The following is a 23,744-nucleotide window of genomic DNA, read 5'->3' as shown; positions in this document are numbered from 1 at the left end:
GTAAACAACAGAAATTGATTTCTCACAGTTCTAGAGGTTGGAAGTTGGAGATCAGGGTGCCAGTATAATCAAGGAAGGGCCCCCTACTGGGTCACAGCCTGCCAGCTTCTCACTGTGTACTCACTCACACAGCAGTAGGGGTGGGGGAGCTCTCTCAGAGCCTCTTGGGCATTAATCGCATTCATGAGGATTCTGCCCTCATGACTTCGTCACTTCCCAAAGGCCCCACCTCCTCCTACCATCACATTGAGCATTAGGATTTTAGCATGAATTTTGGGGTAACACAAACATTCAGACTGTAGGGCCATATATATTAAAAATGCCTTCCTCAGGGGCGCCTGGGTGGCACAGGTGGTTAAGCATCTGCCTTCGGCTCAGGGCGTGATCCCGGTGTTATGGGATTGAGCCCCACATCAGGCTCCTCCGCTATGAGCCTGCTTCTTCCTCTCCCACTCCCCCTGCTTATGTTCCCTCTCTCGCTGGCTGTCTGTATCTCTGTCGAATAAATAAATAAAATCTTTTAAAAAAAAAAAATGCCTTCCTCAGAGGCTGAAAGTTTAGGAAACTGATGTAAACATTTTCCACACCATCCTTATACAAGTGCCTGCACTGTTTTAGGCTTCTCTGCTGTTTGTTTTAAAGGAAAGGAAACATAATTTCTTTTAATTATTTCACCTGAGAGGAGAATTTAACAAATGAGTTAATAACAACCATAGTTAGAAATGGAATACAAGAAGGGGACAAGCTTTAAGGAAGTAGACAAGCCTGATAAAAATTTAAGACCAGCTGTGTCAGCCCTGACATTTAACACTAAAAACCATTTTCCCTCTGGTCTTAGCAAGGAAGATCAGTTGTAAGGATTCAGTAATTCATTAGATAGGAAACACAGTTTTCCAGATGATGGGAATTTTATCCCAGAGGCATTTGAAAATCGCAGGGAAAAATATAGGATTAAGTAAGCCTCATAAGAAAGCAAACATACCCTATGTTACCATCTTTGGCCAATGCTTTCTAATTCTTCTTTTTCGTATCTTTAAATACAGAATCCCCTTCACCTACAACTGAGTTTAGAAAATTCATTAAGTTCTGATGCTGATGTCACTGTCTCAATCCTGACCATGAACAACTGGTACAATTTTAGCTTGTTGCTGTGCCAGGAAGACTGGAACATCACTGACTTCCTCCTCCTCACCCAGAAAAATTCCAAGTTCCACCTTGGGTCTATCATCAACATCACCACCAACCTCTCCTCCACCGAGGACCTCTTGAGCTTCCTGCAGGTCCAGCTTGAGAGTATTAAGAACAGTACGCCCACCATGGTGATGTTTGGCTGTGACATGGAAAGTATCCGGCGGATTTTTGAAATTACCACCCAGTTTGGAGTAACGCCCCCTGAGCTTCGTTGGGTGCTGGGGGATTCCCAGAACGTTGAGGAACTGAGGACAAAAGGTTTGCCCCTCGGGCTCATTGCTCATGGAAAAACAACGCAGTCCGTCTTCGAGTACTATGTACAAGATGCCATGGAACTGGTCGCGAGAGCTGTAGCCACGGCCACCATGATCCAGCCAGAACTCGCGCTTATCCCCAGCACAATGAACTGCATGGAGGTGGATGCTACAAATCTCACTTCAGGACAATATTTATCAAGGTAGGATGCAAGGCTTGTGTTACATCCCCATGCACAGGGTTTTGACAGGAAGCAAGATTTCCCTCTCTTTCCCCTTTGCAGAAAGGGAAATAGCTTTCAACTCTAATAATATTTCTGAGAGGCGTGTGGTTACAGAGGCGAGTATTTCATGATCTGTCATCTGGAATTTGATCTACAGATTTGAAAGCACATGGTATGTCGTAGAAACACACAGTCCTGCTTTTAAACCCTGGTTTAGCCTCTTGCTAGCTATTTGTTCTCGGCAAGTTGTTTAAAAACTCTGACCTTCGGTTTTCTAGTTCATAAGCAAGGATTACATTGAATAGCGTGATAGATGATAATTAAGATACCATAAAATTATGTATGAAAAGTACCTAACACCATGCTTGGCTCATAGTAATTACACAAAAAATGTTTCTCTCCCCTGCCCACTCTTATATAAACAGACTCAGACAAATCTCTTGAAATCTCTACAGAGAAAAAAATTAGTCGAGCAGCAAATGGATTTCTCTCTCTCCTCCCAGGCCGTGATGCTTAAAACAGTATAGAGTCACAGTTAAAGACACAGACCCTGGAGCCAGACTCTCTGAGCCTGAATTTTAGTTCTTCCACTTACTGCTTGTGTGACTCAGTCAAGTTACTTAACTTCTCTGAGCCTTAGTTGCCAGTGTCCTGTATCCACTTATGTAAAATGGACCTAACAATAGATCCTACTATCCACGGGGTCCTTGTAATAGGTAGGTGATAGCTAGGTAGCTAGCTAGCTAGCTGGCTAGATGATCAATAGGTAATAGATAGCTAGACAGAACTAAGAGTTCCACAAGAGTTTTATTGCCAAAAACATGGCGTTTTTTATATATGTATATATATGTAAATATATATAATATATATGTAAATATATATAATATATATGTAAATATATAAAATATATATATTTAGCTCAGAAGTCAGACACATAGACAAATAATGATGATGGAATGGGCTAAGTACCACCATATAATTTCATGTACAAAGTACCATGGGATCCTTGCGAAAGAAGGCATATAACTTTAATATAAATTAAACCTTGAGGAGCCGGAAAGATTAGTTTGATCTGGCAAGGCCTGTGTTACATACGACCTATTTAGAGATCTATATATATGTCTATATATATAGATATATATAATATCTATATTATGTATATGTATATCCATAATTAGGTACCTCTAATTAGGGACCTTTTTATTTAGGTACCTTCTCCAGTTTATCAGCCTGGTTCAGAAGCTAGAATGAAAAAATCCATTTAATTTAAAGAATAACCCGTAATATGGAAATAGTTTTCATGATCCCTGGGAAAAGGAGACTATCCTTGGAAGATATTTTAAGGGGTTCTGATTTTTTCCTGAAAAGGACCACTTGTGATCAGAGAGACCAAATCAGAGAAATTTTTGCTCTTTCAAAGGTAAAGGCTTAGTTCCAGGCTGGTCCCATTTTTAAAGTTTATTTATTTATTTTTAGTCATCTCTAAACCCAACTTGGGGCTCAAACTCACGACCCCAAGATCAAGAGTTGCATGCTCTTCTGACTGAGCAGGCAGCCCTTTGGAGCAAGGACATCTTACTATATTGAGAAACAAAAGACAACCTCACAGTGTCTTGCCTTTTAAAAAAGACATGACTATTTGATGAAATGTCAAGTGGTCATAAGCATTTTACATTTAATCTTACATATATAGATTGAGCACCTACTGTGTGCAAGGTGACATGCTAAATGCCATATATTGGCAGAGTTTAATCACAACCTATACGCTCCCTGAAGAATGTTGTTAATACAATAAAATAATTCAAAATTCATTTATTAGGAATCCACTGATGATAACATTAGATATTCTGTCATCATCTGAACCTTCCATTTTCCCCATATTGTATTTGAATTTCCACAAGATTTAAGTCTGCATATTTTATTTTACAGCTGCTATCAAGATTTAATATACTATTTTTGAACTAGCACGTAATTGAGGCTCAGGATTTTATCTGGGCTAAAAAAAAATCCTCCTTCATAACAAAAATATAAGCAAAACTTTGATGTGTGATTTTGAATAGTCATTATTTTGGGAAGACAATCATGAACAGCAGACAGGAAAAAACCCCTACGAAAGTAAAATTAAGTTATTTAGCACCTTTCTGCCTTATATAAAATGGAGAGCACAAGAAAAATGATTCTGTTTGGATCCTAAAAATGTTTAGAAACTACAGAGAGAAATATTCTTGACTTAGATCGTATATACCCTAGGGGTTCATTTTATCAAGATCAAACTGATCTTTCTGGCTCCTCAAGGTTTAATTTATATTAAAGTTATGCGCCTCCTTTCACAAGGATCCCAGGTACTTTGTACATGAAATTATATGGTGGTACTTAGCCCATTCTATCATCATTATTTGTCTATGTGTCTGACTTCTGAGCTAAAGGATAAATTTTATTAAGTAGAGACACTATTATTCAGCCTGTTTAATGCCTAGCACATACCAGCCACTTAATAGACATTTATTGAAATAGAAGGAAGGAAAGGAAATTTTATATTATATTTACATCCTACATTATCTGTGGCTGTATAAGAAAAATAGATGGCTCACAGATAAATAAAATTTTGCCTAAATTAAAAACATAGTCTTTTTTTTTACTTAGGTACTTAGTGTCTTTCTTCTTTTCCTTTTCCTTTTTTTTTTTTTTTTTTTTTTTTTGGTGGAATGTTAGGTCCGTGGATAACTTTTGCCCCTGTGGCTGTTTCCACATGTTCATTCCACAAAGTTTGAATGTTTAATAGAAGAGCATAAGGTGTGGAGCCCAGCAGCAATTCACAGTGTATAAGGGTCAGTGACAATGTTTTCATCTCCACGAGTGTGTTTGAGAGTGAACTCCAGGAACTCCTGAACTTCAGGAAATATGCCTAGGACTTCTTAGGCTCCCTGAGGAATATGGTCAAAGAGAAAGTTTCGGAGTGTTCAGGAAAGGTTCAAGGGAAGTGAGCTAAACCCTGGAAGGAGTCTTTATAATGAATATCTGAAAAGCTGCCTTAAGCCATAAAACATCTGTGGAATTTCCATCAGTCTTACTTACTTTGTTGAATACAGTCTTTTAGGAAGTTCGTTATTCTCAGTCCATAAGTCACATCTGCATACAGTAATTTTCTTAATTGTTCCTAAATTTTGTGAGGCTGACCCCACTCCTTCACTGCGTAATGAAAGTCATGAGGATAATGAGCCATGAAGAGCGGGTGTCAGTTATGCAAGCTTTCATTTCTCACACAGTCATTTTCAGTTTGGCCTGACAGAATTGTTAACATTTTAAAATGTTAATGAAATTGCCAAAAACATGGATTTTTCAGCTTAGGCTTTAGACTTGAAAAATGATTTCTCATGGCAGGCTACATAGATGGAGCAATAGGTATAGGGGATTTTATTCTTCCAGGGTCCCCACACGCCAGAGCAAATGTCCATCTTAAGTACATGTAGACAAAACCACTTGGGGGTTAAGTTTATAGTGTGATCTTTAACAATTTATTTGCAAGTCATTTTATTAAATGTCAGCTATTTGAAGCGATGCTATCTGGTATATTATTCAGTAACATGAGTGTTTTTGTGTAGCTGATGGCTGTTTGTTGAACTAGGGTGACGTTGAAAAGTAAGGAAATGATTATAAAACAAAAGGATACGTGATTCTTAAAAATAGAGATATGTTCATATAGACAGAGGAGGAAATATCTTTACAGACACTGAGGAAGAAACACTGGAATTGAATCTAGCTAAACAAGTCATTTTCTGGTTTGGGGCAAATTCACAGTCATAGGAAATGGCAAGACCCTAAAGAGAAATCTGGTGCAGTAGGAGCATACGTTGCATATGAAGAGGATTTGACATGATTCTGGAAAAGTAGCTCATTTGATAGCATGCCACAAGGGGCTTTTATGCCAAGCTAAGAAGTGTGCATTTTATATGCATACTGATGTCACTTGAATGGCAGAACATTAGCCATGACATATTTATAAAGTCATAATCCTGTAACGAATTAACCAAAGTAATACAGAATAAAAACCTTGAAAGTAATTTTTTAAACCATTACGATAGAAAAATTGTTTTTACTTCTCAAAATTAGTTTTAGCCTGGCCTGCATTTACTCCCTTATTGCATTATAAACACCAGACTCTGGCGAAAGTGAGTAGGAGTTTGACCTACCATTTCTAGGGTTAGGATTTGTCCATGCTTACTTTAGGCTCTGGATTCTAATGAACCTATTGTTCCTAGAGAAAGAGATCCCTAGGGCTAGTCATAGCATGGTCGAAGACTGTTATCCTTTCTTTATGGATTTCAAGAGTCTAGACACTTACAGACCCCCGTTCCCTTGGCCTAAGAAGTCCCTGACCCTTTACCGTACTAATTATAGTCCTGATAGTTATTCTAGCTTCTCAACAGGCCATAGAATCTTGCCTTTATTCTTTGAACAGCTTCTGCAGGTCAGTTCTGTATCAAGTAGGCAGTGATTAGTTCCTTTATTCATTCACAACCATTTGTTGAAGCTTACTAATATTAGGTGAGGCCTTTGGCTAATGCTGGAGACATAAAGAGTAGAAAACAGGGGCCCTGTTCTCAGAAGCTTACAATCCCCTTCTTCTGTTCTCTCACTAAGAGAAGATATGCTCCTCTAATTATCCATATCTTTTTACCCACTTTCTTTGACCTAGCTGTTTATCATTCTTCATTGGGACAACACCCATTCTACCATTATTCTCTGGCAGTAGCTGGCATTGTTAGACCCCTCCTCATTTGTCCTTGAAGAACGGTCCAACATGCTGGATACTCTTTCTCCTCCAAGTTATGTTCATCTTTATGCTTGCATGGTCAAGCAATACCATGATTCACTGGCCTTTTATTCTTAGTAAATGTTGCTTTATTTATTGATTCTGCACATATTGCTTGCAACCTACTATGTGCTGGTATTGTGAAGCACTAGGAAACTTCAGGAAAAAAAGACCAAAACAAATACCCATTCAAAAATCACAAGATATAAATTGATGGGCCCCATTTTATTCCTGGATGTTAAAAGAGTTCCAGAAGGACTTGAGGCTGGGTGATATAATTCTAATTTTGGATGCTCTTGTCCACCTTTATGATACTTCGCTGGCACTGTGACCCTAGCAAAGTTATTTAATCTTTAGAAACTTTAATTTCCATAATTATAAGGATTCTCAACTTGAAAACTCAAGTGGTATATCTAGGGTCGTTCAGCTGGTACTTTATAGGGGAAGATTTAAACCAGTTCATCTAAATCCTAATTCCTAATTCAGAATTAATATAAACCTTCCTTAATTGGGATCCCGTTACTTTGCAGTTCATATTCTTTCAGTTAAAGCTATATAAATCACCAGGCATGAGGACCCATGTATAAGCGTTCTTGTCCTGAGGACCCTACTGAGTCAAACTAGTTAGCCTATAGGTTTCATCAGGTACATAGAAGAGATGCAGTTGCACTGAACATGGGAGCCAGGGGTTGGAGGCTGGAACACTGATTCCTTGTATCCCCAAGGAGAACCCATTGCTGTGTGGTAACCTAGTGTGTCCAGCTGTTACTCCTACATTAACACTCTCTGCTAGGGTGTCCAAGGTGTCAGTACTTCTAGAAAGCACATGTCTTGGTGTCACGAATCTTAGGGACCAACACTTAAGTTCTGTTTCCAGATGTTTCCATAGGTAAGAACCCCTATCACTGGACTAACTTGATTGAAATCCTTTGAACTTGCCATGCTCTCTCTGTGTCATTTAAGTCATGCCAAAAACTGAGTCTGAGATTTTCACTAAGTCATGGAAGCCTCAAATAAGGAACACTGGAAAATAGGTATTCCCTCAGGACTCTGTTTTGATGAAAACAGCTCAAATTTGCTTAGTCCAGCATCCAGCAAGTTTTATTTAAACTGTGGAATTTTTCCAAATTAGGAGAGCTTCCAAGCTTTTATTTGCCGGAGAGGAAATTGTGCTCTTTGTTGACTTTTTTACTTTGTATGCATCTGCCATAAAGTTTGGAACTATGTCAGAAAGAGGTATGAAAGTGCAGAGGGTAATACTGTAGCTCTGCTCTGAACTCCAGATCTATCTCTCAGGCCACTTCCACCTCCAGACCCTATAACCCTTTAGATGGATGATTGACTGGTAAATACCGCATGATGTGCCAATGCCAGGGCTGTGCTGCTGGAAGGGTTATCACACCTGAGTTAGCGCTGGAGCCAGATCCAGAGAGCTAGAAAGAAGTAAGTTGGGGTATTCCACAAGACAACTAGCAGTCCAAGGGCTGGGCACAGACCACAATTGTGCCGAAGAGTGGAACAGATCTAACTACAATGTGAGAGCGAAACACAGGAAAAAGAGTGCCAACTTGTCACTTGTGGCGCACGAAAGCAGGAAAAAGAGTGTTCTATCCTTGTGTCTGATTTTTTGATGTATACTATTCACACCGATAGTAACAGCCCGACAGGTATATTAACACAATCACATAGGCTACTATTTTTCTCCTCTTGGGAGAAAAGCCAAGAAGGACAGGAGCTGTCCTTCCACCATAGAGTTTCACTTGTAAGTAACTGAGTTTTGCTGATGTTGGCAAAACATAGACTCAAATGATTCATATGTTTGTACATATGTATATTTAACATGTTATTACATTGCTGTTGTCCCTTAACTGATAGAAATCTATTTTAAAAGATGAGCTTTGTAAGTTGACGTAATCGGTGATTAAAATACATGGGGCCCTCTGCTCTGAGGATCGAAATTTATCAATTTCTAATTCCTATTAAATTCCTTATCATCAGAGAGGTTTCCCATTGAACTAATTTCTATTTTTATACTATCCATTATTCAGGGGAAAATGTATGAGAATTTTAAAGCTTTGAACAATTTATAAATTGCAGATGCAAATACTTCCCGGCTGGCGGAGCCGTATTCTTCTGGCAAAGTGATGAAGAGCCCTTTAAGAGATACATGTCTGATCTGAGCAGAAGACATGTGTTTAGTTGCATTTACCCCATAGACATCACTGAGCAGTAACTCTGGCCAGGCACTGTGTTGTGCCTAAGATTCGAAGATGGCTCCGTACTCTCTAGGCGCTTAGATGCAGGCTGAAGTCTCTTTCAGCTTGACAGCCGGCAGTGTTATGAAGCAGAGCCGTGGAAAGGGAGGGTTTGTTTATTCCTACCAGCCACTCTGTGGAAAAAACTGCTTTCAGACTGTGGAGAATGTCAAAATCCACACCCTCACAGATTTATGGCCCAAAGTCAAAGGTGGAGGTGATCATCTGTCAAATACTTGCCCTTTAGGATTACTGTGAAGGACTAGAGAGGACAGTGAAGGCATCATTTCACATGGAGCTCGAGAAATCATCTATATTTAATATTTAAAATGGAGAGCTGTCCCATACACAGAGAACAAAATTGAAGAAAGCAATGTCCTCTGACAGAATTGGACCATGGGCAAGCTCTGTGGCTGAGGTGGCAAATTCATGTCATCGGGCAGGAGTCTGCTGCAATGAAAGAGGCCACAAAATGAAGGCTGGACTGGTAACAGCTGTCCATACAAATAGACAAAGGGTCTCCAGCCATTTTTTTAAAAAAGGAGATGGTAAAAGAGACATGAAAAGCATAAAAGGAGGTAAATAGATGGATTTCAGAAGCGGTGGGAGGGGGCCTAGAGTGGCAACAACAAAAATCGTAAAATTAACCAGGGATGGTCAAGATCTGATTCAAGACAAGACCTCCTTTTAATAGGACACAGTATTGGCGATTCTGATCTACAAATCCACCGACAGAAAAAGAGGGAAAGAGAGGAAGAAGAGAAAATTCAGAAAAATAAAATAAGAGAAAGAGCAAAAAGAAATAATGAGGTAACCATGGGTTAACTCACATGTCGGAAACTAAGAAACCTGGAGGAAAGGGAAGTAATCTAGAGCCTGGGGAAGAGACACAAAATGAAGATAATTTAGAGAACAAGGGGCATTAGGGAAAAGTCTTTAGGAATTAAGAAAAATCACACACATGGATTAAAATACAAACATAAAATATAAATAGTGGATAATTCAGACAACTGGATATCTATAGTGGTTGTTAAAGATCAGAACTGGACTTAAGTTCTCTAAAAGACGTAAGACTATGCAAAGACAGAATAGTTTGGGGCTCTCCAATGATAAAGAGCAGGAAAAGAGCTGTAGGAGTATGAGCTTGTCGCACGTGTAAAACTGTAGAACTTTGGAGGGTGTGAGTTTTGACTGGCAGATTCGTTACATGATTGTAGATAATGAATCATGTGAAGAAAAGATGGGATTTCTAAACATTAGTAGATCTCTTCCCAACTCTCCTCCCTCCCCTCTCCAACCCCACCCGCACCCCAGGAAAAGAAGGGGAGACTTTAAGGATATTCCTTTGTCTCATACTAAAAGGGCTTTATTGAGCTTCTGCTATAGTCAGTAGCTCTAGAGCTAAATTTAAAGTGACCAAGAAATAAATATTTAGATTCACTGCATAGCAGCAAATCAACCTGACAAGAATTAGGTGGGGCTGCTGGGAGGGAAGTTGGAGAGAATGTCACTAACAATAATAGAGGCAAAGGCAAAAATTTAAAATTAAGTTCTCACAGTCTAAAAATTTTATAGAGCTTTATGGAGGATGAACAAATCTCTCATTCCTCAGGGGAGGAATATTAAATATGATGAGATGATCATGGGAAAAGAAATTCAGCTCATTTTTCAAGATATAAGAGAATGAGGATGCAGATTCTTTTAATGATACAAAAGAAGGTTCCCAAAGGGGAAAATAAATTTTATGGCTTTACAGAGCAAAATATGCCCATGTACAAATAAGATTAATGGAAGGCAACTGTAGCGGAAAAAAAAGCAAAACAAAAACAAAGATAAGAGGGCAATTTAAAAAGAAATAAAAAACAAATGAGAGAAGTAGATATACAAAGATAAGTTGAGGGAAAAAAGATCAAAGTAATATATTTGACCTACGAACACCTGGGCACCAAAGAAAACATGGGAGGATGATGATGTTTTTAAACAATGGTTTGGTTCCTACATGGTCAAAAGGAAGACTGGAAACAATGGGATTATTACAGAACATGTAAAGCAAGAAAATGTATAGATTTATAAAAAATATAAAAAACATAATACTAGTAAAACTATATGCTGAATAAGAAGAAAAATCAGGGGGCAACAGATCTTAAAATCCGTTAAGAACTTGCAACATTATTTGTAGTGGGACATTTTTAGTTCATTAGTAAATTTTAGATCCAAGTTTTTACAAAGTAAAAATTGTACATGAATAATGTAATTAGGTAAATTAAGATAAACACTGCAGTTAACATTCTCTTATTAAGGAATATAGAAGTATTTGACACAGTTGACCACTGCCCCTCCTTGGTTTTACTTGGTTTCTAGAACCCAACGCAGTCTGCTCTGCTCTGAGCTCTCTGATTAACATCTCAGGTCCCTTCACTAGTTCCTCCTCAGTGACACGGCCTCCCAGTGTTCCCAGTGCCCCAGATTTGTACCTGGGCCTTCTCATCCACAGTTATTCATCTTGTGATCTCATTTGGTCTCCTTAAGTACCATGTCTACAGGGATGGCTTCCAATTTCATAGCTTCTGTCTGGACCTCATTCCTGAGCTCCACACAGTCTCCAGCTACCCACTTGACATCCGCATTTTGATTTCTCTAAGTTACCTCCAACTTAACCTGAGCAAATTCAAGTGGTAGTTCTCACCCACCTCAATGATTCTCCTACAGTTTTGTGGGTTTTTTTATCTCCATGGCAACTACTAGCCTCCACTTGCTCCAGGCAAAAACTTTGGTGTCATCCTTGCTCTCCTTTTCCTAGCAACCATATCTGAGCCATTAGGAAATCCTATTAATCCCAGCTTCAAATAGATCAAGATATGACCTTCACTGCTACCACCTCAGGCTAAACCATCATCACCTTTTGTCTGGGTGTTGGAAACAGCCCCCTAACTGGTCTTTCTGCTGCTGCTCGCCCTTCAGCTAGTTCTCAACACAGCGCTGTGGTGATCCTGTTAAAATGCAAGTCATGTCATATTGCTTCTCCGCTCAAAATCCACCGATGGCTTTCCACCTCATGTAGAGAAGAAACAAAGTCCTCACAATGACCCACAACATGCTATTTCCTCAACTCCCACTACCCATTCATTTTCTCTCACTTTATCTTAAACTTTTATGCCCCTCACTCCTGTAGGTGTTCCTCAAGCAATAGACACGAACCCACTTTAAGAAAGCTGGACTCAGTGCTCCCTCTACAAGGAATGTTCTATCTAGATCTCCTCCTTCTGGTTAGCTCCTTGCCTTTCTTCTGCTCTTTACCTCCTTTGCTTCTCTTTAGTTTAAAATTTCATCTCACTGTTGCCAACCCAGACACATCTTATCTCCGTACTCTGCTTTATTTTTCCTCCTTTGCACTTAGCAGCTCTAATATCCCATACATAGTGCCTATTTATCACATTTATTCTGTCTCCTTCAGCAGAATATAAGGTGCATAGATTTGTGTCTGTTTTGTTCACTACTATATCCCCTAGCCCCTAGCACAGTGCCTGGCATACACTACTATTGAATGAATCAATGATTGAATGGGTGATGTGTTGTTTTTTAACATCTTTGTTAATTTGTTTTGGTGAATAAGAAAATCCTTTAATTAGCATGTCAAATTTTGTGTGCAAATGTGGCTTCTAAAATTTATCTTAAATGTATTAAACCTGATCTTGCTTATATTGTGAACTGTCTCAAAACCAGTTTTTACATAATTTGCAAAGTATACATTTTATCTTGGCTCCTATACAAATCAACACATATTCTTAATTAGTGAGATAATTGGGAGCTTTTACTAACATGATAAGTTACCTCAATGCAAATTAACTAATGAGCTTCATTCTTTTGAGCAGAGTGGTATCTTGGGAGGTGTGCTGATAAAAAACATAGATACCTGACTGCTTTGTTAAAACACTCCACAGGAAAGGCACCGTGCTCAAGTAGGCTCTCACTCATCCAAGCCCTTATCACACATGACAAAGCTATTGTAATATTCTTCTAAGTGGTCTCCTGGTCACCATCTCTTCCTTCCTATGTGCACGGCGTACCTGTTTCCAGATCAATATTCCTAATGTAGACCTCTGCTTGTATCATTACTCTGCTCAGAAATTTTCATGGGTCCCCTTCTCCTATTAAATAAAATCCAGTCTCATAAAACGGACATGCAAAGCCTCTACAGTTTCATTGCGATCTGCTTTTCTTATATTATTTTCTCATATTTTTCTGCCCTGCTCTCCAGTTGGATTTTTATGCTTCCTACCCCTTGTTATATTTTCCACCTCCTTACCTTTCCTCATAACTTTCTTGAAGCTGGAAGGTTTATTTAGAGTTCATTTCCAGGCTAGAGCCATAGTGCGATTAACACAGAGTGTGGTGATATTGTGGGTCCCTGTGACCCAGGGAAATTTTAAATTTCTATTAAAAGAATTTAAGATTGCTTTTCTCCTTTTTTATACCCACATTGCTATATGGGCTTACCCTGAGCTGATATTCAACTAAATACTCCAGGACTTATTTATGTGACCTTCCATCAAGCCGAGTTTCACACATCCTTAGTGTGGTTTGTGGACGAAATGCAACCCTGTGCATTTGGTGCCTTAAAATCACTACTTTTCTTTCTGAAGACTATGTCTCTCCTGACGATGCCATCGTTTCTCCACTTACACGGCTATTACCTTAGCTCTTGCCACCTTAAGCCCCTTATGAAACAAGCAGAGAGAGAAGGAGGGAAGGAGCATCATTCTTCACATAGGAAAGTGCGTGCAGCCCCCTCCTCCTTCCAAACAATTTTCTATATAGCTAACAGAGAGGGAAAACCCTTTTTAAAATCAAATCTGATGGTCATGTCCTTCCCCAGATAAAATCCCCTCAATGGCTCCCCATTCGTTACCTTCATCATAATCTCAGACCTTTAGAAATTCATTTCCCACTTTTATCTGCAGCCTTATTTCTCACCGCATTTCATCCTGCACTCTATCTCTGGCTTTTATGCACACATCTCCCTGAGTTGAGAGTATTAGTCCCCAGCTTCTCTTCCTGGCTGTTTTTTCCTGCAGGCTCAACTCTGGCACCTCCTCCTCTAAGAAGCCTTCCCTGTCTTGTCTGCAGTAGAATGTGCAGGAGCCCTTGGTCTCTGTCCCAGTGGCACCCAGATACCTCTGTCCCATGACTTTCCGATTGCCTCTTTGCTTTTCTCTCTCCCCATCAGATGACTTTCACATCCTTGAGAACAACAAGTGTGTCTTTCACCTCTGTAACTCTTAAGAATGGTATTTGCATCAGTTTCTCTTGTCAATAAATTTATTCCTGATTTTTTGTTTTCTTGTTCATCCAAGAAGAATCCAGGCAGAATTAAAAGGAACATGGTAGAAACTGATTGGAGCAAAAGTGAGATTTCCAACCCTTTCATCAGTGGGCATTTAAACTTTGCTTATGCGTTGTCATCACATTACAAAGAATACATAGTGAAGGTGACTATAACTAAAAGCTATCAATGAGATTATTTTAATTTACCTTCTCTGTAAAAATGAAAATAAAATAGACCAAAATCATCTGTCATAAATGGGGATTCTCTGAGACCCAACTTCTTCGTGCCAATTGTATAGTGAAAGAAACACTGGGTTTTCTGGTCTGGGAAAATCGAAAACATTTAGATCCTGATAGATTTACGTTTCTGTGACAAATGGATGCCTGAGAGACAACTAATGGTCCTGCACTCACCACCATCTTGGATGTTTTTGAACATCAATAACGAGAAATAAGTTCTACTGGAATGAAGGAGTTATGTAATCTCTGAAAGATTTCTGAAATAATTCAAGTATATATTTTTGCAGTGGTAGTCCTTCAAGGGTCCATCCAGTTAAAAATCTATAATAATCAAGTCCCAGATATTCTTAAAATAGTGAAGGGCTTCTCTTTCTACAACTACAACTTTACTGATCACCAAATTGAGCAAATGAAATCAACCTATTTATTACAAACCATTTTGTTCCCTAGGCTATGTCAGTTTGTGTGTGTGTGTGTGTGTGTGTGTGTGAGAGAGAGAGAGAGAGAGAGGGAGAGAACACATCTAATAGTAGATTGCTCATTAGAAGCACAATTGTAGACACTCTTCCTTTATAGTACCTAGGTAATTATCAATTGATTAATCTGTATATTTTAGTGATTTGGTTCCCTACTTCACTAAAGAAGCATAAAACTATTTTAAAATCTAAGATAACTGAGACTTCATTACTTGTTGCAAAATAGAATTCATTTTAAGTGTTAGAGAGTCCCACTGGGGAGTGCTAACATGAATAATTACCATTACATGCAATCTACCAAAATGAGCAGTTTCATTACATTTAGTGATAGGAGCATCTTCAAATGTGATTTACATTTATATCTCTAATGAAAATTAGTACATTCTTCACACATTTTGATTTTTCTATGTCCCTTCTGTGGCAGCATAACTTCTTACTACTTGTATTTGCATTTGTAAATTACTGAGTAATGTTGGTGGCAGGCAATGGATGAATGTGTTTTGCTGAGAGTCTAGACTTGTATCAGCTGATTCCTCAAAAAAAAAAAATTGTTACATTCCACTTTCATTGTAATTTCTTTTAATTTAAAATGTGTCTTGAGTACCCTCTATGAGTTTCTCATAATGCAATACTTTGTATCTCCAACTAGAGAAGTTCTGTTAAAGATTAGGGAAAAGTGACCTGGGGACAGCCTTGATTGAAAAAAACTTGAATGACATTGAGTAATAGGTACCGTGTCTGAAACATCTGTTCTAGGTCAAAAGGTAGGGTATATACTTTACATGCATTATTTCCAGGCCTTGTAATGGAGGCAGTATTATTTCCCCCATTTTGCTGAAGACAAAACCAAGGACAATGCTAGAAGGTAGCTGAACCAAAATCCAAATAGAGGCGTGTCTTATGTCAACATCTAGGCTTTTCTTTGGACACAGGCCATAATTAACAGTAAGAAAGTACCACAAGTTTGTATGTTACCTCATATTGCCTTATCTTCCCAGACACTGACCAAGCATTTTCCTGCCTTGCCCATATCAGAACATATATTTGACAGTGCCTGGCTCCCTTGCTTAGGAATCAGTATAGCATTCAGTTGGTAATTTTCTTTTCTTTGACTTGGGCAGAGAAGCTCTCTCTAGAACCAGAGCCAATTGTTTTTCTCTAATGACTTATAGAGGGAGGGTAGCCTAAGGCTATCCTGAGATCTGCAAGTCTATTTCTCATCTTTTTCTTTGTTCCATGGATGATATCCAACAGGCTGCTTTGACTGGCCTTATGGGGACAGATGTGTTGATTGTTTCCACTGTGAAAAGAGAAACATTGAAAGTAAGATTAGGCTATTTTCTGGAATTATGAATGTAATTTTTAAGCAATTATAAAAGCATAGGCATACTTACTAAAACTCATTCCTTGCATCAAAAATAATATTTATTGAGCTGATTTCATTGCAATTGAATAGAGTGAACAGTAGAAATGAAACATGTTAAAGATGCTGAGAACGTCCATAGCTTGGAAAGTTGTGAGAATATATAATTAACAGTTTATAACAGGAAACAACACATCCCTTAACTAGGAATAAAGAGATACGAAGTAAGACCAAGAGTCACGCACCTAACCCAGATGTTAGAACCTAAGGGGGAAATCTCATTTGCTCAATGAAATAAGAGTCTTCTCTTAGAAAGAGTCCAAGTTATTAATTCCTGAGGAAATTATAGGCAATACCTTTAAAAAAAAATAGAGTTTCTTTTAATTAAGGCAGAGAAGCAAAGATAAGCACTCCTTCCTGTCTTTGGCCTCACCTGTCTTCCTTACTTTTTGCCTTTGCTCCTCTTTGCCAGGTTTCTAGCCAACACCACTTTCAGAGGCCTCAGTGGTTCCATCAAAGTAAAAGGTTCCACTATCATCAGCTCAGAAAACAACTTTTTCATCTGGAATCTGCAACATGACCCCATGGGAAAGCCAATGTGGACCCGTTTGGGCAGATGGCAAGGGGGCAAGATTGTCATGGACTATGGAATATGGCCAGAGCAGGCCCAGAGGCACAAAACCCACTTCCAATACCCAAGTAAACTACACTTGAGAGTGGTTACCCTGATCGAGCATCCATTTGTCTTCACACGGGAGGTAGACGATGAAGGCTTGTGCCCTGCTGGCCAACTCTGTCTAAACCCCATGACTAATGACTCCTCTGTTTTGGACAGCCTTTTTAACAGCCTCCATAGCAGTAATGATACAGTGCCCATCAAATTCAAGAAGTGCTGCTATGGATATTGCATTGATCTGCTGGAAAAGCTAGCAGAAGACATGAACTTTGACTTTGACCTCTATATTGTTGGGGATGGCAAGTACGGAGCCTGGAAAAATGGGCACTGGACTGGGCTGGTGGGTGATCTCCTGAGTGGGTCGGCCCACCTGGCAGTCACTTCCTTCAGCATCAATACTGCACGAAGCCAGGTGATAGATTTCACCAGTCCTTTCTTTTCCACCAGCTTGGGCATCTTAGTGAGGACCCGAGACACAGCAGCTCCCATTGGAGCCTTCATGTGGCCACTCCACTGGACAATGTGGCTAGGAATTTTTGTGGCTCTGCACATCACTGCCATCTTCCTCACTCTGTATGAATGGAAGAGCCCCTTTGGCATGACTCCCAAGGGACGAAATAGAAGTAAAGTCTTCTCCTTCTCTTCAGCCTTGAATGTCTGTTATGCCCTCTTGTTTGGTAGAACATCAGCCATCAAACCCCCAAAATGCTGGACTGGCAGGTTTCTAATGAACCTTTGGGCCATTTTCTGTATGTTTTGCCTTTCTACATACACGGCAAACTTGGCTGCTGTCATGGTAGGTGAGAAGATCTATGAAGAGCTCTCTGGAATCCATGATCCTAAGGTAATGCTTCTTTTTACTCTAGCTTTCTTTGTTGTCCATTGTAAATCCATATATTGTGTCTTATGCTGTAGTATGTTGATGTTCTTTCATCTAACACAGTATTCTCTCAGCCATTTCTAGAGACCAGGAGCTAAATTAAATATTTTATTGTTTTATTGAATGAAACAAAGAGTGAGAGGCTTTAGGGGGTGTTTGTTCTAGAGAAAGTCTTTCTGCTGGGAACATCTATTACTAACTTTTTCTCGTGTTATTTGTGCATCTGACAGAATGGCCATCAAGGAATAGACTTACAAAGTATTTTCACCCAAAGCAGACTTCAAAAACTGATTAATTACTTCTCCTGGGAATTAATGAAAATAAATAGCAGAATCCATATTTAAATTATAAAGAATCCTTTTTTGACATTAAAAAATAGTAAAATGGAAAGAACTAACATTTTATCATAAACATCCAAAGCCAGATGCTAGAAAACACAGTGGGTATAGAACAAGGAGTACTGAACAAACTGAGATGGCAAGATTAGCTAAAAACAGGGTGTCTTTATACAGTAAGGAAAGCCATACAGCTGGCCACTTCGTCTGAGGGTATGGTGCCAACATTCCCATTATAATGTCCAGGAACAATCAAAAAAAGGGTATCTATTCCAGGCTGCTTTTGATATCCTGGACATCTGACTCTAAGGGGAGAAGGGAGGAGTTGGATGGAGTTCAGGTATACAGGTAAAACAGTGGTGATACTCAAGCAAGGAGATCCATTCAGTGCTCTGTCTGGATTAAAACAGGACGCCTTTCGTGACTAGGGGCATGGAGCACCTAGTCCAACCTAGTGGGAGTAGTGAGGAGGTAGTTGTTGAGGGTCAAGGAAATTGGAATAAGGCCCAAGGGAGTACTACAGTCCTGGTGGGGAACAGAATTCAGATCCAGAGCAGAGGCGTGTTCCAATGCATACGACCCACCTAGGAGAGATTAGAGTAAGTTGCAATTCAGTGGGCATACCCGGGACACGCTGTGTTTAAAGCAACTTGAGCTCAGCTGAGCGTTTCAAATAGGGAAACTCTCATCATGCCTTTTCAAATACCCCTTTTCACACCAAGTCTCAAGGTATTGAAACTTTACTATAAATTTCTATGAAACATTTAAAATTAATTTCATAGAGCATCAACATATAGGACATTCACAACTATCTTTAACAAATGATGAAGTGGCCAGAGGGCTGGTGGCAGCTTTAGAGACTTCTAGTAAATGGTTTGGATTAAGGTATAAGGTCTGTTCTGCAAACAAATGAACATGAGAAACTTGACCCATAACTGCAAACCTCCTGGTAAGTGACAGGAGCCTCATGAAAAGGTTCAACACACAGTGGCTTACTGAGTAGGCGAGGATTGCATTGCCTTCTACAGAACGCTTGGGGCTCAGGTTATGAGCTGGAATCCAGTGAACACCAATAAGTCTGTAGCATAAATGGATGTGTCACCCTAGAGAGAGATTTTCATGATGCTTCTGCATTCATGCTTTGCAGTGGTATTAGCAGCTGCTGTTTATTCTTTGCCCGAGTTGGCCTGTGGATCTCCCAAAGTTTCACTGTCTTATTAGAGGCTTACCCAGATTTTTTACGTGAATCTTGCTAATGTGATGCTTAAATTAGAAACTCGAAGTGGAAACCATTCAATCCAGTCTAGTGCAAAAAACAATCTAATATATGCCTATTGTGAAAATTCTAGACCATTATCTAATGTAAAAAGGTGAACCCAATACTGACTAGAGTTTCATTAATCAAAACCGAAGATTGTCAAGATTAAGTCATAGATGCTACGTATGAGAAACCCGTAGCAATGATTATTTTAGGGGATTAAATAGAAAATCATAAAGATAAACTGTACACAGCAGTAGCAGTAAAACAGTTCTTTAAGCAAAAAGAGACAATCATTCAACCCCCAACTCCACCAGAATAAAAAGTGAAGTTTTTAATAAATCTAACCCCACCCACAAGACAGAATGAGCAGAACTAGACAAAGTCAATTTTGTGTTACAGCTAGTAAGTTCTTAATGAAGTGGGACAGGTATCTAAAATACTTTCAGTTTGGGGCACCTGAGTGGCTTAGTCAGTTAAGTGTCTACCTTCAGCTCAGGTCATGGGTCCTGGGATTGAGCCCCACATCGCTCTCCCTCTGCTGCTCCCCCTGCTTGTGCTCTCTCTCTCTCACTCTCTCTCTCAAATAAATAAATAAATAAATAAATAAATAAATAAATAAAATCTTTAAAAAATAAATAAAATACTTTGAATTTGAGATAATAAACTAATTTCTACTAAAGTTCCCCCCAGAATGTATATTTCTCCCCACATGTTGTTTCTATGGTAAAGTTTTTGTCATATAAAGATACTCAGATCATTTGACTAAGCGATACTTGACATCTGGACTTTGGACGAATAATGTTGGTGACAGAATTGTTCCATTTTCATACAGATATGTGGTATTATGCAAATGGCAATGTCTTCACCCTCCCACAGAGAGATATGATTAAAATAATTTTCATACCTTTTCAGTCACTCAGCATCCATCCTTTAGTGTATTGCAGTTCTCACATGAGTGCTTTTCGGTCCTACCCATGCTAAATTCTTTAGGGGACCATCTTTTTTCTTACACTAATTGATGTAGAGAAATTCAGAGGTAAACAAGTCCGGGAGAGGAGAAAACAACTTAGAAAGTTGTAAACATGCTGAAGTTTAGAAACAGGAAATAGTATCAAAGTTCAAGGAAAGGGCAATCACCTTCCCCTTAGGACATCAAGGGAAGGCTTAATTAAGATAAAAATGTATGCTTATTCTTGAAGAACACTTGGAAATCGGACACCCCTGTCAAGGGAGGAACGGTCATTCCAAGCAAAGGAACGGAATGAACTGCTTTGAGGTAGAAAGTGTAAGGCACAGTCACGATATCTTGAGGAGTTCAATTCAGCCACAGCATATGTGCCGTGAAAGGAAGGAGGTGAGATCCATGTCTAAAACCTAAGTTCAGCGGAGATAACGGAAGCTCTTTGACATCAAGCGAAGACTAGTGAACTTCGTCTGACAGTGGAGATCTACTGACATTCTTGAACAATGGAACAGCAGAGTGCAACAGTATCCATTTAGGATGGTTGCTGTGGTAGCAGCATGTAAACCAGATTAGAAGAGAAAGACAGTGAACAGAAGTCGTAGCTATAGTCACTGATAGAAAGAAGACAGATGGGAGAAATCAGGTAGTGATCAAGTCCGTAGGACTTGGCAATTAACTGAGTGTGAGAGGCAGCAAAGGGTCACCTTCAAAGTCACAGGCCGCAGTGTCTGAGATGCTGGTACCATTCAAGGAAGCAGAGAAGGCAGTTTATGGACTAGAAAGTACGGTGATTAGTTCAGTTTCATGGCATTTTAAAATCTGTTTGGGCCATCCAGGGGAGATCCAGCAGGCGTTTGGAACCCAGAGTTCAGGATTGAGAGTAGAGCTGGTGGGAATCCTGGCCAGAGAGGTGATCCTGTGTATTCAAGCCCTTGGAGAATGTGAGATCCCCAAGGAAGAAGGTGGTAGGGAGAAAAATTGCTGTTTGAAAGAAAGCAGCAGGCATGAAGAAGTGCCATGTTGTTGGAGAACAGGATTTGTGGAGAGACAAGATAAAGAATAAGGACATAAAGGTGCCCTGTAATAAAGTCACACAGACGCTTGAGTGCCCCTCTCTCTATAGCTTGGACTTTTACTTTTTGAGGTGAAGATTGATATTATCCATCTACCATGTCTAGCTTCTTGCCAGCGGTTATCAGAGGACAAAAGCTGATCAGCGCCCAACCAGAATTGTTAGTGCGCACTTGTGCCTCTGTGTGCACATGTGTGTGTGTGTGTGTGTGTGTGTGTGTGTGAATGTGTGTGTTTTATGTCTGATGAAAACGGGTTTATATGGTTTGCTTTTTCCTATTATTTTTCCAAACTCCATTCAAATTCTCTTGAGGCATTTTAGTTTAAGTAAGTAAAAATATTTATGTATAAGTCACAGATCTCTGTAGTTTTCTTGGAACATTTGTCTGCTGTGAGGTGAAAATCCCCTCAATCTGAATGAAAGGTGACATAATGGCATGTTGGTCACACTCTGAAGATTCTTCCACCCCTGACTCACTATCTGTCTTACTTCCTTTCATCTCCTTTCATGCTCCTCACTTGCTAGATATTAGGACAGCCCCCATGGTTCCATGCTGCCATTCTCATCCCAGTTCCAGTCCTCACAGCTCACTTCATTCACCTCAGTCTCCACATTAATGCTCTTGAACACCTGCCTTCTCTAATTCTTATTTAGCTACCTCCGGATAATCTCCCCATGCCTCCCCATTACGATTGTGTGCCTGAAAACTTTGAGAATCACACCTCTCAGACTTTTCTAGAGGCACCTTATGAAGAAATGTGCTCCTAGGAATAGATGTCTTTAGCTCTTAAAGGCCATCTAAGCCCCCAGATCTGAAAAAGGGACTCCCCAAATTTCCATCTCCTCTTTCCTTAAAACTACTTTTCTGTTGCATATAGTATTTTTAATTATAATAATAGTGGGGTTTTTTGGAAATGGTTTATATTTCTAGCCCAAAAATTGGGCTACAGCTTTTCTTTGTTTTGTTTTTAATATGAGTCTTGGCATCCAAACACCACCGATAAAATATTCCTATGGGAAAATGTGTGTGGATGAAAACCTATCGACTTAAAAAGTGAGATTTGTGATCTGTATTTATACACAACCCATCAGTAAATTGAGTCCTCGCCACACAAGTATTTGTAACCATGACGTTAGATAACTTAGAATGAATGTAATAGCACCATATTTCTTCTCGATCATAATTGTTTAGCATGCTGGCTATACATTTATCACAGTTAATAAAACTGTTAAGAGCGTATTTTATCACCATTTCAGAGTTGAGATTCACTGGCTTCAACCAACTACTTTGAATCAAATCAAATTAAAAGCAAAATGCTCACTAAGGAGGAGCCAAGGCAGATTGGAATACATCCTTCTTTTACTGACAGGGGTCAGAGGGAGGAGATCATCTTGTCTCTGGCTGCTCCTACAGCTAACCCCAAAGAAGAGGGACTGGGCCGCTGTGCAAATGAAATTCAAGAGGATGGTTCTATCCTCACTCAAGTCGTTTTGCCAGAATAATTTATTTTACACTAAAAGTAATATATGTAGCTTCTCCTAGCCTCTCACCGACTCTTCTGGGAAGCAAGCTCCATACTCCAAAGCGGGTGGGCTCTTGAACCATGAGACCATGAAAGCAAGAATTTATGAGTGATATATTTAATAGAGCTTATGTGGGTATTTCTCCGACATAACACTAGCACTATTCATTACAGGCAATGCAGAAAATAGGGTGAAGTAGACAGATGGAAGCAAGCACCCACTGCCTCATCATCCAAAGCCATTTCGTCTTCACATTTTGGGATGACTGACAGATGAATAAAAACCTAGAAACCACAGTATTATTTTGTCCGGCAAAGTCTTCATCTGGGTGTGTGATCTAAAGTGTAAACCTGGGCATTCTTAGAACCTCCCAGCCACTGACATTCTATCTGCAGAGATATAAGATGAGATGAGAAAATCCCTCCATAAAGCACAAAGTACACCAAGAAATAAAGCTCTACCGCCCCTCATAGAGTTGAATTGGCCCAGTTGATAGAATGTATGAGCATTTGAAATAAGCTATTTGCTGATTTTAATGGGCCTTCTAGTTCTTTTCCAGCTTCTCACATAAAATGCCCCCTTTAGCTCTGTGTGTCTAATTAAAAAAAAAAAAAGTCAGCTCCCTAGAGGGAATATGAGGCTAGTGTCATTTTTTTAATGTTTTTTTATTATATTCTGTTAGTCACCATACAGTACATCCCTGGTTTTTGATGCAAAGTTCGATGATTCATTAGTTGCGTATAACACCCAGTGCACCGTGCAATACGTGCCCTCCTTATTACCCATCACCAGCCTATCCCATTCCCCCACCCCCCTCCCCTCTGAAGTCCTCAGTTTGTTTCTCAGAGACCATAGTCTCTCATGCTTCATTCCCCCTTCTGATTACCCCCC

The 23,744-nt window shown here is 39.4% G+C and overlaps 1 protein-coding gene across 4 annotated transcripts in view; it reads left to right on the top strand.

Moving 5' to 3' along the window:
• Positions 1 to 23,744, top strand: part of GRIN3A (glutamate ionotropic receptor NMDA type subunit 3A) — a 160,401-nt gene that overhangs the window by 44,103 nt on the left and 92,554 nt on the right. For all 4 annotated transcript variants that reach the window (XM_034664214.1, XM_019807203.2, XM_034664213.1 and 1 more), the window contains exons 2-3: positions 1,044 to 1,648; positions 16,614 to 17,661. In XM_034664214.1, coding sequence (XP_034520105.1) covers positions 1,044 to 1,648; positions 16,614 to 17,661 — 1,653 coding nt within the window. The remainder of the gene's footprint in view (positions 1 to 1,043; positions 1,649 to 16,613; positions 17,662 to 23,744) is intronic.

The sequence above is a fragment of the Ailuropoda melanoleuca genome, chromosome 7 (genome assembly GCF_002007445.2).
Source record: "Ailuropoda melanoleuca isolate Jingjing chromosome 7, ASM200744v2, whole genome shotgun sequence".
Classification (NCBI taxonomy): domain Eukaryota; kingdom Metazoa; phylum Chordata; class Mammalia; order Carnivora; family Ursidae; genus Ailuropoda; species Ailuropoda melanoleuca.
This window is presented reverse-complemented; position numbering and strand designations above follow the sequence as displayed.